This window comes from Arvicanthis niloticus, chromosome 8 (genome assembly GCF_011762505.2).
Source record: "Arvicanthis niloticus isolate mArvNil1 chromosome 8, mArvNil1.pat.X, whole genome shotgun sequence".
In the NCBI taxonomy this organism is placed as follows: Eukaryota; Metazoa; Chordata; class Mammalia; order Rodentia; family Muridae; genus Arvicanthis; species Arvicanthis niloticus.
In genome coordinates this window covers 64806997-64820694 of record NC_047665.1, presented here as the reverse complement: position 1 = coordinate 64820694, position 13698 = coordinate 64806997, and the positions used below count along the sequence as shown (strand labels likewise).

Sequence of the window (13698 nt, the reverse complement as noted above, 5' to 3'; positions counted from 1 at the left end):
TATTTTCATATAATATATTCTGATTATGGTTTCCCTGCCTCCAGTTCTTTCCAGGTCATCCCTATTTCCTCACCCAAACAAATCTACACTTTCCCCTCTCATTATAATATAATCACCTAAAATATTAATAATTATTATAAAGAAAATGATATAAAAATAAACAAGTATAGCACAAAACAAAACAGAAAAACAAAAAAAGAACAAGCACAAGAAACACAGTCTGAGACACAGTCATACACAGAGAAAACCTATAAAAACAAAATTAGGAGCAATAATATACAAGAAAAAAATCTGTAAGTGAAAGGGGAAAAAAGTGTCCAGGATAGCATGTGGAATCCAGATTCTTTACTTCAAGCGAGCTCTCATGTGGTGCTGGGTTACTGGGTCATACTGCATGTTTCAGCAGAATGCTTTCACAGTGAGTCCCTGGATTCACCTTCTGAGATGAGAGAAGATTCACCTCTCTCTTTTCTTTGAAACAGAATAAAGCAACTTTGGTATATTTCACATTAGGGATAACACTAAATGTAATAAAATTGAGCCTGAATTATACTGTTTATCTTACAGGAAGTACTATTTTGCATTTGCTTATGTCAAAGTTCCAAAGATAGTATCTTCTGTAGTAAGTTTATATTTGTTATATTTGAGTGAATCTATAAAAAATGTAAATTTATTTCAGCATATAAAGAAAAAAATTGAGTTTTTTTTCCTTACTCCAGAAGGATATTTAATTATTGTAGCAACATTTTTAGTATTGAACTCTTTTGGCCCATGGGGTCAGAAGAGGGGTTTGGATCTTCTGGAACTGGAATCAGGATAATCTCATATTTGTTTTGTGTATGCTTTGTTTAACTGTTTGTTTGTTTGTTTGTTTCTAAATTAGATCCTTCCAGTTGGAGAACTCTCTAAACTGTAACAAGGATTTTGTGGAAATCCGAGAAGGAAATGCCACGGGCCACTTGATAGGACGATACTGTGGCAACTCCCTCCCTGGCAATTATTCATCTATCGAGGGACATAATCTGTGGATCAGATTTGTCTCTGATGGCTCAGGCACTGGCATGGGCTTCCAAGCCAGGTTCAAAAAGAGTAAGACAGTTTGTTTCCATAACAGCTTCCAGAATGCATCCTGCAAACTAGGAATAATGATGAAAGGTTTAATAATGTATTAACTAAAAACAATCCTACACGCTACCTTCTTTTCCAAGATTGTAAAATAAAATACCAGAAAAAATCAATTATTTATGTAAAATATTTCTGTAAAATAAATAAATAAATAAATAAATGTTTATTTATTTATTTTACAACTCCAAGATTGTAAAATAAAATACCAGAAAAAAAATCAATTATTTATGGATGGCTCACTGATGGAAAAGGAAAGTGTGCTCCATGCTTTGAGCATTCTTCTCAGGCTCCAGTTTCCTATTAACGTGCTAGTAATGTTTATGGCATTGTGCAAATGGACCTTTAAATATACTTCAGGCAGATAAAGTTCTATCAAACGTGTTTACTTAGTCTTTTAAATAAATTCTTCAAATTTAGACCTTTAGAATTATTTTGAGTTTGGCTTAATCATTCAGATAAAACCTTGGCTATTCTTTCAAATGCAGATAAAACATTAATTATTTTTATTATTTAACAAGTTTTTCCATGATCGGCAACACTCTATGTTGATTCTCATATAGAATTTTAAAAATTTGTTTTCTTTCATAAACAAAAAAATTAGTAATTATAACTAAGGTGTGAGATGACACCCTACTTACTCACCAAGTCCCCTGCTGTCTGGGGAATCCTTTCACATGGGAAGTTGCCCCATCTTTTCATACCCTGCAGCCCTCTAAGGAGATGGAATTCCATTCAAGAGTCATCCTTGAGCTAATAGTCCAGAAAATCAAAGACGAAGCAGTATTTCTTTCAGCAGTCAGAAAAGAAATGGCAGTCAATTAAAAGCTCATTCTTTCCAATAGTCTTGTCCTTTGTTTTTGTTCTCGGTTTAGTTTAGTTTTGTTTTTCATTTACTTAAAGAACAATTCTAAATAAGTCTGATTTACAATTCTGTTTTCTGTCTTAGTATTTGGCAATGATAATATTGTGGGAACTCATGGGAAAATCGCATCTCCCTTCTGGCCTGGAAATTACCCTCATAACTCCAACTACAGATGGATAGTAAATGTGGATCCATCTCATATTATCCATGGTAGAATCTTAGAGATGGACATAGAATCGACGACAAACTGCTTTTACGACAATTTAAAGGTAATGTTTTTTGTGAGGGGGATATTTATATACTTTGATGGGTACTATTGACAAAACTAAGACGAAATTCATTTCTATTCAAGTAAATAACAGACATAAGTGATGGTCCTACCACCTCTTAACTGTCTCACCGCCATCTGTACAAAAGTAATCCTTGTATTGGATTTGTTATTTTCTATTCTATATCAAATTAGTTTTCAGCATTATAATGACAGTGCTATTGACTCTGCGCATGCCTATTTATCCTAGTATGTGTTTCTTCTATCCTGTTACCCCATTTCTCCTTTGATTTGCTTGTCTTGTTTGCTATTTTCATTGAAGCAACATGTAGTGAAAGCAATATAAGCTTACCCCTGACCAGCTTTCAAAAAAGTGAGACTCAGACTATACTTATTTTATTTGGCTTTGACAATTATTGGGGGCTAACCCCTAATCTACTCTTGTAACTGTTATCCTGGCTACCTTCCCAGAGGCATACCCCAAATACTTGTTGTTTCTCCTGGCCATGTGCTCATGGTCCATCTCTCCTCATGGCGGGTTTTCATCTTCTTCTGTTCTTCCTCCTTCCTCTCTGGTCTATCCTTACTCTGTCAAGTAATTAACTCAAACTCGACCTCCCTCCTCTGTCAAGTAATTAACTCAAACTCAACCTCCCTCTAATCTCTCCAGTAATTGGCTATAGCAAATTTTATTTTACCAATAGTATTAAATTAAGGAACAAGGTTTCCACAATCAAAGCTTGTAAATGTGATAACTCATTCATAGGCCTAGACTTTGGGGTACAAAATTTAGTAATACAAAATATAGAAAGAGACCAAACCTCAATAGCAACCTAGACATTTTATTTAGAGAAATCCTTACTATAGATGGAAGTCTCAGTGTTAGAGGTGGAGAGAAAGGAAGGAGGCATAGTGCATACTCAGAGTCAACAGACTTAACAAGAGAGAAAGTCATCTGTTTTTTCCAATGCTTCAGCCTAGAACCCAAAAGAGTGATATAAAATAAGAAAATATGAATAGAAAAAATTATGGAGGCCTTTGCCTTCACACATTGGCTACCCTCTGAATTCCAGAAAACACTACCATATCCCCTAAGGCCATGATCCATTCACTCTTCTTGGCAGCTCACTGCTCAAAGCAGAACCCAGTGACTGATCGCATGATGCCCAATATGTGTGGAAATACTTGTAACATAATTTGAAAGAAATAAGCTTAATAGAGGATTTTATGGCAATTACAATGAAATTGTTTACATTTATTTGAAAACTATCATTAAATATATCTCTACATAGGTATGATAGATAGTATTTTAAGGCAGATGGAAGAGATTTACTAAATATTTTGAGTGCATGGTGCATTGCTGTGGTCCTTTCTCTGTTATTTACATTTTTCTCTCTTAGATCCCAGAATTCTTTACAATCATTTGCATTTTCCCACCCACAGATTTGACTATAAACCTCCAAGTAAGCTATAGCCCATACTAATGTTCATTAGGATAATTCAACAACAAAGCTATATGGAACACTTTTAAATGTTTATAATATATTTAAGCATGACTTTTTGTTTTAAACAAATTTTTTCTGATATTCTTTCTACTTTGATAAAATCATAAAATACAAAACCATTATTAAATTTTGCTTTTCATGAAGAAAGTATATGTAGTTGCCTAATTACGATGCTTTATTGTGCTTTTTTTTTTTTTTACATGCAGATTTTTGATGGGTTTGACACCCATTCCCATCTGATTGGCACTTACTGTGGTACCCAGAGAGAATCCTTTAGCTCCAGTAGAAACTCTCTGACATTCCAGTTTTCTTCTGATTCTTCCATATCAGGAAGGGGATTCCTTCTGGAGTGGTTTGCAGTAGATACTTCTAATAGAACATTTCCCACCATTGCTCCAGGTGTGTTTGACAATATATCAGGGTCTTCTTAGAACTAGTGTTTATTGTGTTGTGTTGTGTTGTGTTGTATGTACTTGTGTGTTTACAAGGCCAGAAGAGAGATTGAGTCTACTGGAGATTGAGGTGGTTGTGATTTGTCTGATGTGGGTATTGGGAATACAACTTGGGTCTCTTGGAAGAGCAGGAAATGCTTTTAACTCTGTATTATTCTCAACCCCAGAGTCCAACCCCTTTGAAGCACTTCCAGGATAGTGCTTAAATATGTTGTTTTTCATTTCACAGGAGCTTGTGGAGGGTATATGGTGATAGGAGACACTCCTGTCTTTTTTTTCTCCCCGGGTTGGCCTGGACAGTATAGTAATGGTGCTGACTGTACATGGATCATCTATGCTCCTGATTCTACTGTGGAACTCAACATTCTCTCCATGGACATCGAATTTCAGCTATCATGTACCTATGACAAGCTGATCATAAAAGATGGTAAGAAATATTGTAGAAATCACTCGTCAAACTCTGAAATTACTGTTGTTTTTATACTAGCATCATACATTTGTATATAATTTCAAAGATACTGTAACCAATAAAGCCTTCAAATAGAAGAAATATCTACAATGTTTAGAGAATATAGGGAGAGTATTATATTACCTATCACAAAATTTCAGGGATAGCACACTCTGTAGGGAAAAAAAGGCCCTTTGAGTGAAATAAGTCTGGATTTCCAGACTGTGCTAAATTTTTATTGATACAATGAAAATAGACATTGAAATTTGTACCTATGACTTTAAGATCCAAGTGAAAGACCAGTCTACAAGGTAGGTAATATATCCATTTCTCATCATCCCAAGAATCTGTTAGTAGAATAGATAGAACTGAGAATGCTGTAGTGTTTCTATACAATGACAAAGGGGCATGAATAATGAGACTATACAATATACACACAGTTTCCCTTCACACTCTGCATGGGCTAAGTACAAAAGGGCATTAGGAAGGCTACATCTTCCATATCAGTGTTTCTCAGTGGATCCCAAAAAAGCTATGTCAGCATCACCTGGAAATTTGCTGTAAATGGAGATTGGGAGAAAAAAAAAGGCAAAGATATTTGACTGTAATATCAAGAAATTGCTTTCTTAGAATCCCATCTCTACTAAACTTCTCAGCAAGAAGCATCACTTTGTAGAGATGCATTTCCCCATCTGTAGAGATAAGGCACCAAGAAGCACTCAATCAATCCTGCCAACATGATCCAATCATAGACATTTTGTCCTGTGAACAACTAGCTTTCATCTCATGTCCAGAATACCTCCCCTATTCAAGACATCCCCGGAGACACTACATTTTATTTTTATAGTGTAATTCAATGGATGCATCCTGTTACTCACAATTCTGAGTATCCATAATACAGTTGAAGTCATTTAGAAATCTTCAGGAGGGAATGGCATCAATGGAGTAGCTTGCTTGTTCTTTAAAAATCACTGTCTACTGAGTTGCCTTTTGTCCCTTTAGTAAATTGACTTGGAAGCCTGGACTCTAAGGTGTGCTCCCTTTCTTCTGAATGACGTGCACAAACCTGTATTATCATCTGAGAAAGAAATAAATGCTGCTCCTGGGAGTTTTCCTCCCCTAGCATCTTTTTATGAGTATCTGAAAAAGCAGTAAACTTAAAATTCTAACAAAAGTCTTAGAATTTTAAAGATAGAGAATCCAGAATCCTTTTAACTTTACTTTATTTAAGTATACACTGCTGACACATTTTATCCATTTTCTTGCTCAAAGGGCAAGTTGAAAGAGCTCAGAAATTGTGCTCTGTGCCAAAACAACAAAAGCATTTTATATTGCTAGTGTAACAAGTGGATATGGGTCCTTTTTATTTGTGGCCATGAATAGATGGCTTATAGCTTCCTTCCTTCTCCAACTCTTTGATTGTTTAAAAAGCCTGAGTTGAATACCTCTGTCAGTTGCTGGTATTTTGGCTATTTTGTCCACTCACATTGTGTTAAAATTCTTTGGAATTAAATTTTACTTACTCATTATTTTATTTATTTGGAATTTTGGCCCACTAGTTATTTTGCCTCTGATTAGTAGGCATGCATGACATTGTGAAGCAAATATCTAAAGTTTGTTTACCACAAAACAGTGAGACAGATGTCATTTGCAATTGATCAGTCCTCATAGGTCCTTGGCATTAGGCTGTAGCATAGCTATGAGCATTCTTGAGCAGCCCAGGAAACAGCCATCTTGGGAAATAATCAGAGCTAGTCTCCCATCTAGGATTCCTTTTTTATTGTTTAAAAATGAATCATTCTTTTCAGATAACACATATCAAGTTTTATATACTAAACATTCTGCCAAACAGGTCCCATAGAACTATCCTAAGCATAGACGTATTTTTGAAAGAAGAGAAAGGATGAAAGAGTAAATGGAAGGAAAAAATGGAAAAGAGTGGAGAAGCAGGGGGACTAGAGTTACTGACGTCCGTAACTCTGGACTGGGATGTAGCACAGTTGATAGGGTGCTTGCCTAGCATTGAAGAAGCCCTTGTTTCAAATCCCAGGACCAGGACCACATACAGTTGTAATCCCAGTACTGAGGAAGTGGAAGTGGGTGGGTCAAAAGTTCCAGGTCATCCTCTGCTACTTTGTGAAGTCACAGTGAGCCTGGTATATTCAAGAAAGACCTTGTTTCAAAAGTAAAAGTAAACCAATCAGTAATTCTTTTTTTAGTCCTGTCAGATATATCATCCTGTAGAGTAAGTTTAGGGTATCTAGAGTTAATCTGCCAGGGTTGCAGTCATTGTTGACTTCTGTGCCCTTAAATATGGTAACTAAACTTGTGTCTCTTCTGAGACTCTTTTTCTAAGTATAATAATAATAATAATAATAATAATAATAATAATAATAATAATGCCTACCTTACAATGTTTTTGAAGAAAATGATTAGAAACTATGTGTAAGGCACTTACAAGAATTAATAGTAACTGCTCAATGAACGTCAGGTTTTCATAATCACATCTCTAAGATATAATTATATGGAAGTCTCTAGAGATTTCCACATCTCTAAGACAGACAGGGTAGCCTGAGGACTCATCAACCTGTCTTCTAGACCTGATGTTTATGGTTCCCAGACTATTGTCCCTTAGGATATGGCTTTCAGGTCTAAAACTGCCATGTTTAATATTTGGAAATTTATCAAAAGGCCCCAGAATTAGTTTGGAGACTAGAGAAATGAATGAGCTAAACAAGTAAGCATGTAGGTATAAGCATTGCTTCACCTACCAGGCTGGGGTAGTCTCTAGAAAATAAATAAAATTAGCAAGTGAAGCTCAGGCTTGCTGAGAAGTAAAACATGCACTGATATGAATGAACCAAAATTTTGTAACTTTGATAACTACAGAAAAAGTCATCAAAAATACTAGATGACATGTACATTACAATAGCGTAATGAAGTCAACAAGTGAAAAAATAATTTAAGAAATAAATTTTATTTATAAAAAAAGGATGAGTTTACAGGAGTGAAAGATAACCTAAATTAATAAAGTGCTTGTTATGCAAATATAAGCATGTAAGACCTCAATAGCCCTGTAAAGAAGCTGGGTGGAGTGGAACACTCTGTAATCCCAGAGAACCTTAACCTGTGAGCTCCACATCACTGTGAAGAGACTGTCTCTAAAGGCAAAGTGAATAGTCCTGAGGAAGAACTCTGGAGGTTGAACCCTGACCTGTGTGCACACATGCATGTACACACATATACCAGAAACTAAAATAAACAGGTACACACACACAGAATAAAATGTGTATGTATACAGATGTAAGACACTCTCCAAAGAATTCTGTTCCCAGCTTCTTGAAAAAGTTCGTATTTATAACTGCCAGGGTATTGATAATTACAAAGAAAACAGAAACTGACTTGTCACTATTCAATGTGTGTGTGTGTGTGTGTGTGTGTGTGTGTGCATGTGTGTGCGTGTGTGCATGTGTGTGCGTGTGTGTATGGGGGTGTGTGTGTCATAAAAAGAGCATGTTTCCTCCTGCCTCGAATTCTATCTTATTTTCTATAAATTTGAAATATGTCCATTTTCTGCCTTTAGCAGAAAACAAGTATTTTCCCAACCAAGGACCCTGAGTCTGCTATAATCCCCTTTTTCCCACTCAGCTCCTGCCTGAAACAGCTCACAGTTTGCTTGATGAAAACTTATATATAAAGGAAGCCAAAGAAAAGGGACTGCATGATGATCTGATGTCTCCGTATCTCTTCCTGGGGGCCACATTTTCTGGGACCATATTTTCTCAGCTTCCACATAACTGTCGTTAGTTTACAACAAACTAAAGCAAAATTTTAAAAGTACAAAAAAAATATCTCCAGACTGAGGAAATGGTCATATAAAGCTTTCATACCTCCTGGTGAATGATCTCTGAACATGAGCTCTGAGATTGAGGAGCCAGCCTCTCCTTCAGATATCTGACCTTCAGCCATCGTCGTAACTGAGATCAGAGCCTCTTATTGCTACTCACATGAACATGGTCCTTGATCCCTTTCCAGCACCTCTCAGTTTTAGTGCCCGGAAGATCTGCCAGGCAGTTTTAGGAAGACAGGAAGACTTGCCTCAAAGATTTTTATTGAAAGGGTTAAGGGCAGGCAGACCGTAGCAAGCTGGAGCCAGAATGATGTAAATCTGGCTGCCCCTCTTCTTGAGAACACTATTATCTCCTAGGAACTTGAGTGTTCTGAGAAAAATATATGAGCAGTTTTTGGCTGGGCTGAAAATGAGGGTGGAATAGATTCCTAAGGCCATATATTTTACACTGACATTTCCCTTCTTTGGTCACAGGGGACAGTAGCTTATCCCAGCAGCTGGCTGCTCTGTGTGGCAGAAGTACCCCCGGGCCCATCCGGTCAACTGGAGAATACATGTACATCCGTTTCACCTCCGACAGCAGCATCAGGGGAGCAGGCTTCAACGCCTCCTTCCAAAAGAGTAACTTGGCCAAGCATTTGCCATATAATTTCCTCCTCGCCCCTCCCCCTCCCTTTTCTCCTTCCTTCTCCCACTTCTTCCTCTCCCCTACTCACTCTGCTCTCAATGATTTCTGTCCTCTTTTTTTTAAAAACACATCTCCTTCCACCCCTTCTTCTGCCTCCCCTCCTCTTTCCCCTTCTAACTTTTTCTCCCCTGTCTTCTCCCCTCCCTTCTTCTTCCCATTTTTATCCTCTCCCTCCCCTCTTTTCCTCCTTCTCTCTCTTCTTCTCTCCCCTCTCCTTCCCACTCTGGTGTTCTCTTTTGACTTTCTCCCTAATCACTCACCTCATCTTCTCCTATCAAGACACAAATTATAAATCAAAAGACACAGGCACCTGCTATAACATGGAGCCAGCTACTAAGTTCTCACACCAACCAGAGTTGTCTAGTTGTACAAAGCATCTCTTATACTTGGGTATCTGAATGGTACATCTTACTGCTGTGAGACATAGGAAAAAGTTCTTTTGAGAATAACTTTTACCCTAGCTAAAGGTTAGACCTGGAAGATAATACCTATAGTTTCCATCAAAGAAACTATGGATACATGCTGTCTCCACTTTAAGAAATAACCAGTAAATAATGATGCAGGAGACACCTTCATGAAGGCCTTGGTTGAAATTAATCGACTTGAATGTGATAGAGGGCCAGTTGCTCTTGAAATAGAAACTTGTTTAGTCAGAGAACACATATGTTGTATATGAAATGCTCTAATGTGTCATAACATTGAGATTTTTCAAACCTTGACAGTTTGTGAAGTCTCATAACTTTGAGAGTAAGCTAGACTGACATTAAAGAAATTGTCTATGGAATTTAAAAAAAAAAGCCATGTATGAAAAACTTAATTTTAATGTAGATTCTTAACCTAATACTGCAGTTAATCTAGCATTTCCTTCCCAGTTTATATGTAGCTTTTATAAAGAATGGAACAATCAAAGGAAATGCTCTACTTTATACTCACTAGAAGCAGGCTGTAGGGGGACTATAAGAGTGTTCTTTGGAATTGGAGCTAAAAAAAAATGTCAGTACATACATGGATAGATACATAGATAAATGATAGGTAGATAGATAGATAGACAGGCAGACAGACAGAAAGATAGATAGATATACATGTGACCTCCAAAGCCTTCCCATTCTTACACAGAATAGGTCTTCTCTGCTCTCTACATAGCCTCTCAAGCTACTTTCTGAGTTTCTCATGCTACCTCAACCATTCTGAGCCCCAGCAATGCTCCTCTCACCTCATCAAGTCTTCATACTGTTGTCTGGATTGCCGCAGTTTTCTTCCCCATGCTCTCCCAGCTTTATTCCTTTTCCCATCCAGGTCTCTGCTCAGGTCTTACCCCCTAACTTCCCGGGTAGCAGAATATCCCTCTCCTTCACTCCTTCATTTTTGCTTATTGGATCCACAGCTATTTCACACCATGTAAATTTCTTTTTAACATGTGTTCTGCCTCTGTAAAGTCAGCTTTTGTGAAAGTAACTGTTCTTTCCTCTATGGCTCAGATCTTAACCATGGCACTAGGAGTATCCAACAGTGTGTACTCTTTCAGTGACTGTGCCTGAAATCATTTCTTGATCCCAATTACTTTCAGATTTCTCATCTACTGCTTACATTTTGAAAGTCCTCAATTTGGGGGTTGGAGGGGGGGAGCATGAAAACCTCATTGTCAATATTGTTTAAATAACCTACCTTTCTTTCTTCCTGGTAAGGCTGTGGTGGATATTTGCATGCAGACCGAGGGATTATCACATCCCCCAAGTACCCAGACACCTACCTTCCCAATCTCAACTGTTCCTGGCACATTCTGGTGCAGAGTGGTCTGACCATCGCAGTCCATTTTGAGCAGCCTTTCCAAATTCAAAACAGAGACTCTTCTTGCAGTCAGGGGGATTACTTGGTGGTACGTCATGCTTGTTACTCTTTGTAGCTACTATCTCTACAGACTTAATCTAAAATTTTTAGTATGAAAATTGATAGGAATCGTATTTTGAGGAATAAAGGATGTTACACAGTTTTAATGTCTTTCCAGCTAAGAAACGGACCAGATAATCGTTCTCCACCATTGGGTCCCTCTGGAGGAAATGGTCGTTTCTGTGGAATTTATACCCCATCAACTCTGTTCACATCAGACAATGAAATGTTTATTCAGTTCATCTCAGATAATAGTAACGGTGGACAAGGATTTAAGATCAGATACGAGGCAAAGCGTTTAGGTAAGTATTTCCACTGAGAATTATATGTGTATTTTTCCCGAGAGTGTTTGGTTTGGAGATTTTAGAAAAAAAAATACAAAGTTTTCTGAGGTAAACGTCATAGTGTTAAGAGCAGTGGCCTTTGATTGATGGATCTAGGCCTTAGAGCACACTTCATACACTAGCGGTTCAGCATGATGCCTCTTAAAGAATGTATTATTTCTACTTTAAGGGTCAGCAAAATGAAGCTTTGAGTTTTCCAAGTCACTGTTTTGTTTTATTTTCTAGTTAACGATAAAAGTGAATTTTCCATCTGTAGCAAATGAACTGATTTTAATGGGCCCCCAAAGTTCTTTAGCTTTTTCCATAGTGAGGGCTGGGACTGCTCTGTTCACCATCGCTGCAGTCTTGCTTTATGGAGAACACTGACCGATGATCCTGTTATTACTTATTTAGTTATCACTCATCTATTACTATATTTCAGTGGCAATCTTTATGCAATCACCCTTACTTAATTATCTTTAATTATGATTGTATTTAATTCTACTGCAGTGATTCAATTTTTGTAGCATCTACTTTTTAATACCATTTGACTAAATGTCAGTGGAGAGTAAGCAGCAGAGCTAAATCTCTACTTGTCCTCCCAAATTCAATATCACGAATGATTATGTGACCTTAATCCCAGATTCTCGAATATGCATCAAAAGGTTATTGATCTTAGTAAAGCTGTGGGGGTTTGTTGTTGCCATTGCTCCTGCTGCTGCTGTTTGAAATTATGTCTCCTGTAGTCCAAGGTAGCCTGGAATGCACTGTGTAGCTGAAGGTGACCTTGAGTCCCTCATCCTCCCACTTTGGCATCCCAAATGCTGGAATTATAAGCATGTGCCACCATGCCCAACTGAAACTGTGTGTTTTAACATGCATGATCTCAAATGTGAGAGAATTCAGAATGTCGGCATCATTGCTTCACCTGGGGAAAGGAAACAAACATCTCTATGTATCAGTCATTCCCCAAAGCACTTACTGGCTTGAGCAAGGCCCAAGGCAAGCAGTGTGTTCAGTCACCTCCTAGTGCATTAAGCTCAGGCACTCGAGGAGCCGTTAGCAGCTCTGAGGGCAGCTGCATCACTGCTGGAGGTGGGCATCTTCTCTGGCATCCCTGTCCTCATGCTGGAATGCACAGTGACTTTGAACAGGCTGGTTTGACCTCCTTCAGGACCCACCTTCCTATTTTGTTAATGCCAGGACCAATCTTAAATTAGTGACAGTCCAGATGTACTTAAGTATATTTTCTTTTTAGTTCTTTTCTAGGTCCGCCAGTCATGCATCTAAGCTAGCAGCTGTTATCATCTCTCTGTCTTTCCTCACACATGGCTACCTTTAATATTAAGATCAAACAAAGGTCTTTTGATTTTAAAAGCTATCTTGGGGCAGCCGTAAGCAATATGATTGTGCTTATCTCTTCCTACTTACTAAGCCAGACTTCTTCCTGGCTCTCTTCCCACAGTGTCTACCCCATACCCTTTCCCATGTCTTCAGTTATGTTCTGTGTGAATAGCTCTTGGCGTTACTTGCTGAGTTTTATACCATCTTTCTCCCTGGCTATAGCTGATTGAGATTTCTGTGGTTCTGTGCTAGCTGTCTTCTATTCTATTGGCCTTGTTAACTAGTTAGTAAACATTTATAAAGAGCTTTACACTACACTCACCACAAAGGTCCATCAAAGATCTCTGTGCAATGATGGAGACATATAAGCAGAGGCAGTTATTGTTCAGCATAGTCAATGCCCGATGGAGGAATGAATATATCATCTCTCTAGACAGTATCTATTTCTCCTATCTATCTATCTATCTATCATTTCTATCTCTATTTCACCTCTGTCTTGTTCATTCTCTCTGTCTCCAGTCTCTCTGTCTAGCTCTCTCTCTCTCTCTCATCCCTACTCCAAGACTGCCTTTTGCTCTACTCCCTCCCCCAATAAACCTCTTGCCTTAGATCTGTTGTGTGGCATGATACCTTAGCTGGACAACTTGGCCCCAGATCCTCCATGACTTTATCATGACAAACACAGTGACACTATCATGAAGCTTTTGTAGTAACATGTTGCAGCCCAAGCTGCCCCACGTTTGGAGGCCAAAATCTCAGATCATTCTGTCAAATGTTGGAACCTGCACTGCTCCAAGCTGCTTCAGTCTGTGGGTCGGGGTTCAGCAAGAGAGAGAGTGAGGATGGACTCGAAGAATGGAGACCAGACAGAGTGTGATTCAATCCTGTTTATTCTACAGTCTCTCTTCTTCATCCAAGTCCCAAGTCTTGAGTTCCTAGTCCCTAG

The 13698-nt window shown here is 38.0% G+C and overlaps 1 protein-coding gene across 1 annotated transcript in view; it reads left to right on the top strand.

Annotated features, from left to right (window-relative positions):
* Positions 1–13698, top strand: part of Cubn (cubilin) — a 206479-nt gene that overhangs the window by 129423 nt on the left and 63358 nt on the right. The window contains exons 37-43 of the mRNA XM_034510433.2: positions 884–1089; positions 2072–2256; positions 3967–4159; positions 4442–4639; positions 8985–9131; positions 10884–11074; positions 11204–11387. Of these exons, the coding sequence (XP_034366324.1) occupies positions 884–1089; positions 2072–2256; positions 3967–4159; positions 4442–4639; positions 8985–9131; positions 10884–11074; positions 11204–11387 (1304 nt within the window). The remainder of the gene's footprint in view (positions 1–883; positions 1090–2071; positions 2257–3966; positions 4160–4441; positions 4640–8984; positions 9132–10883; positions 11075–11203; positions 11388–13698) is intronic.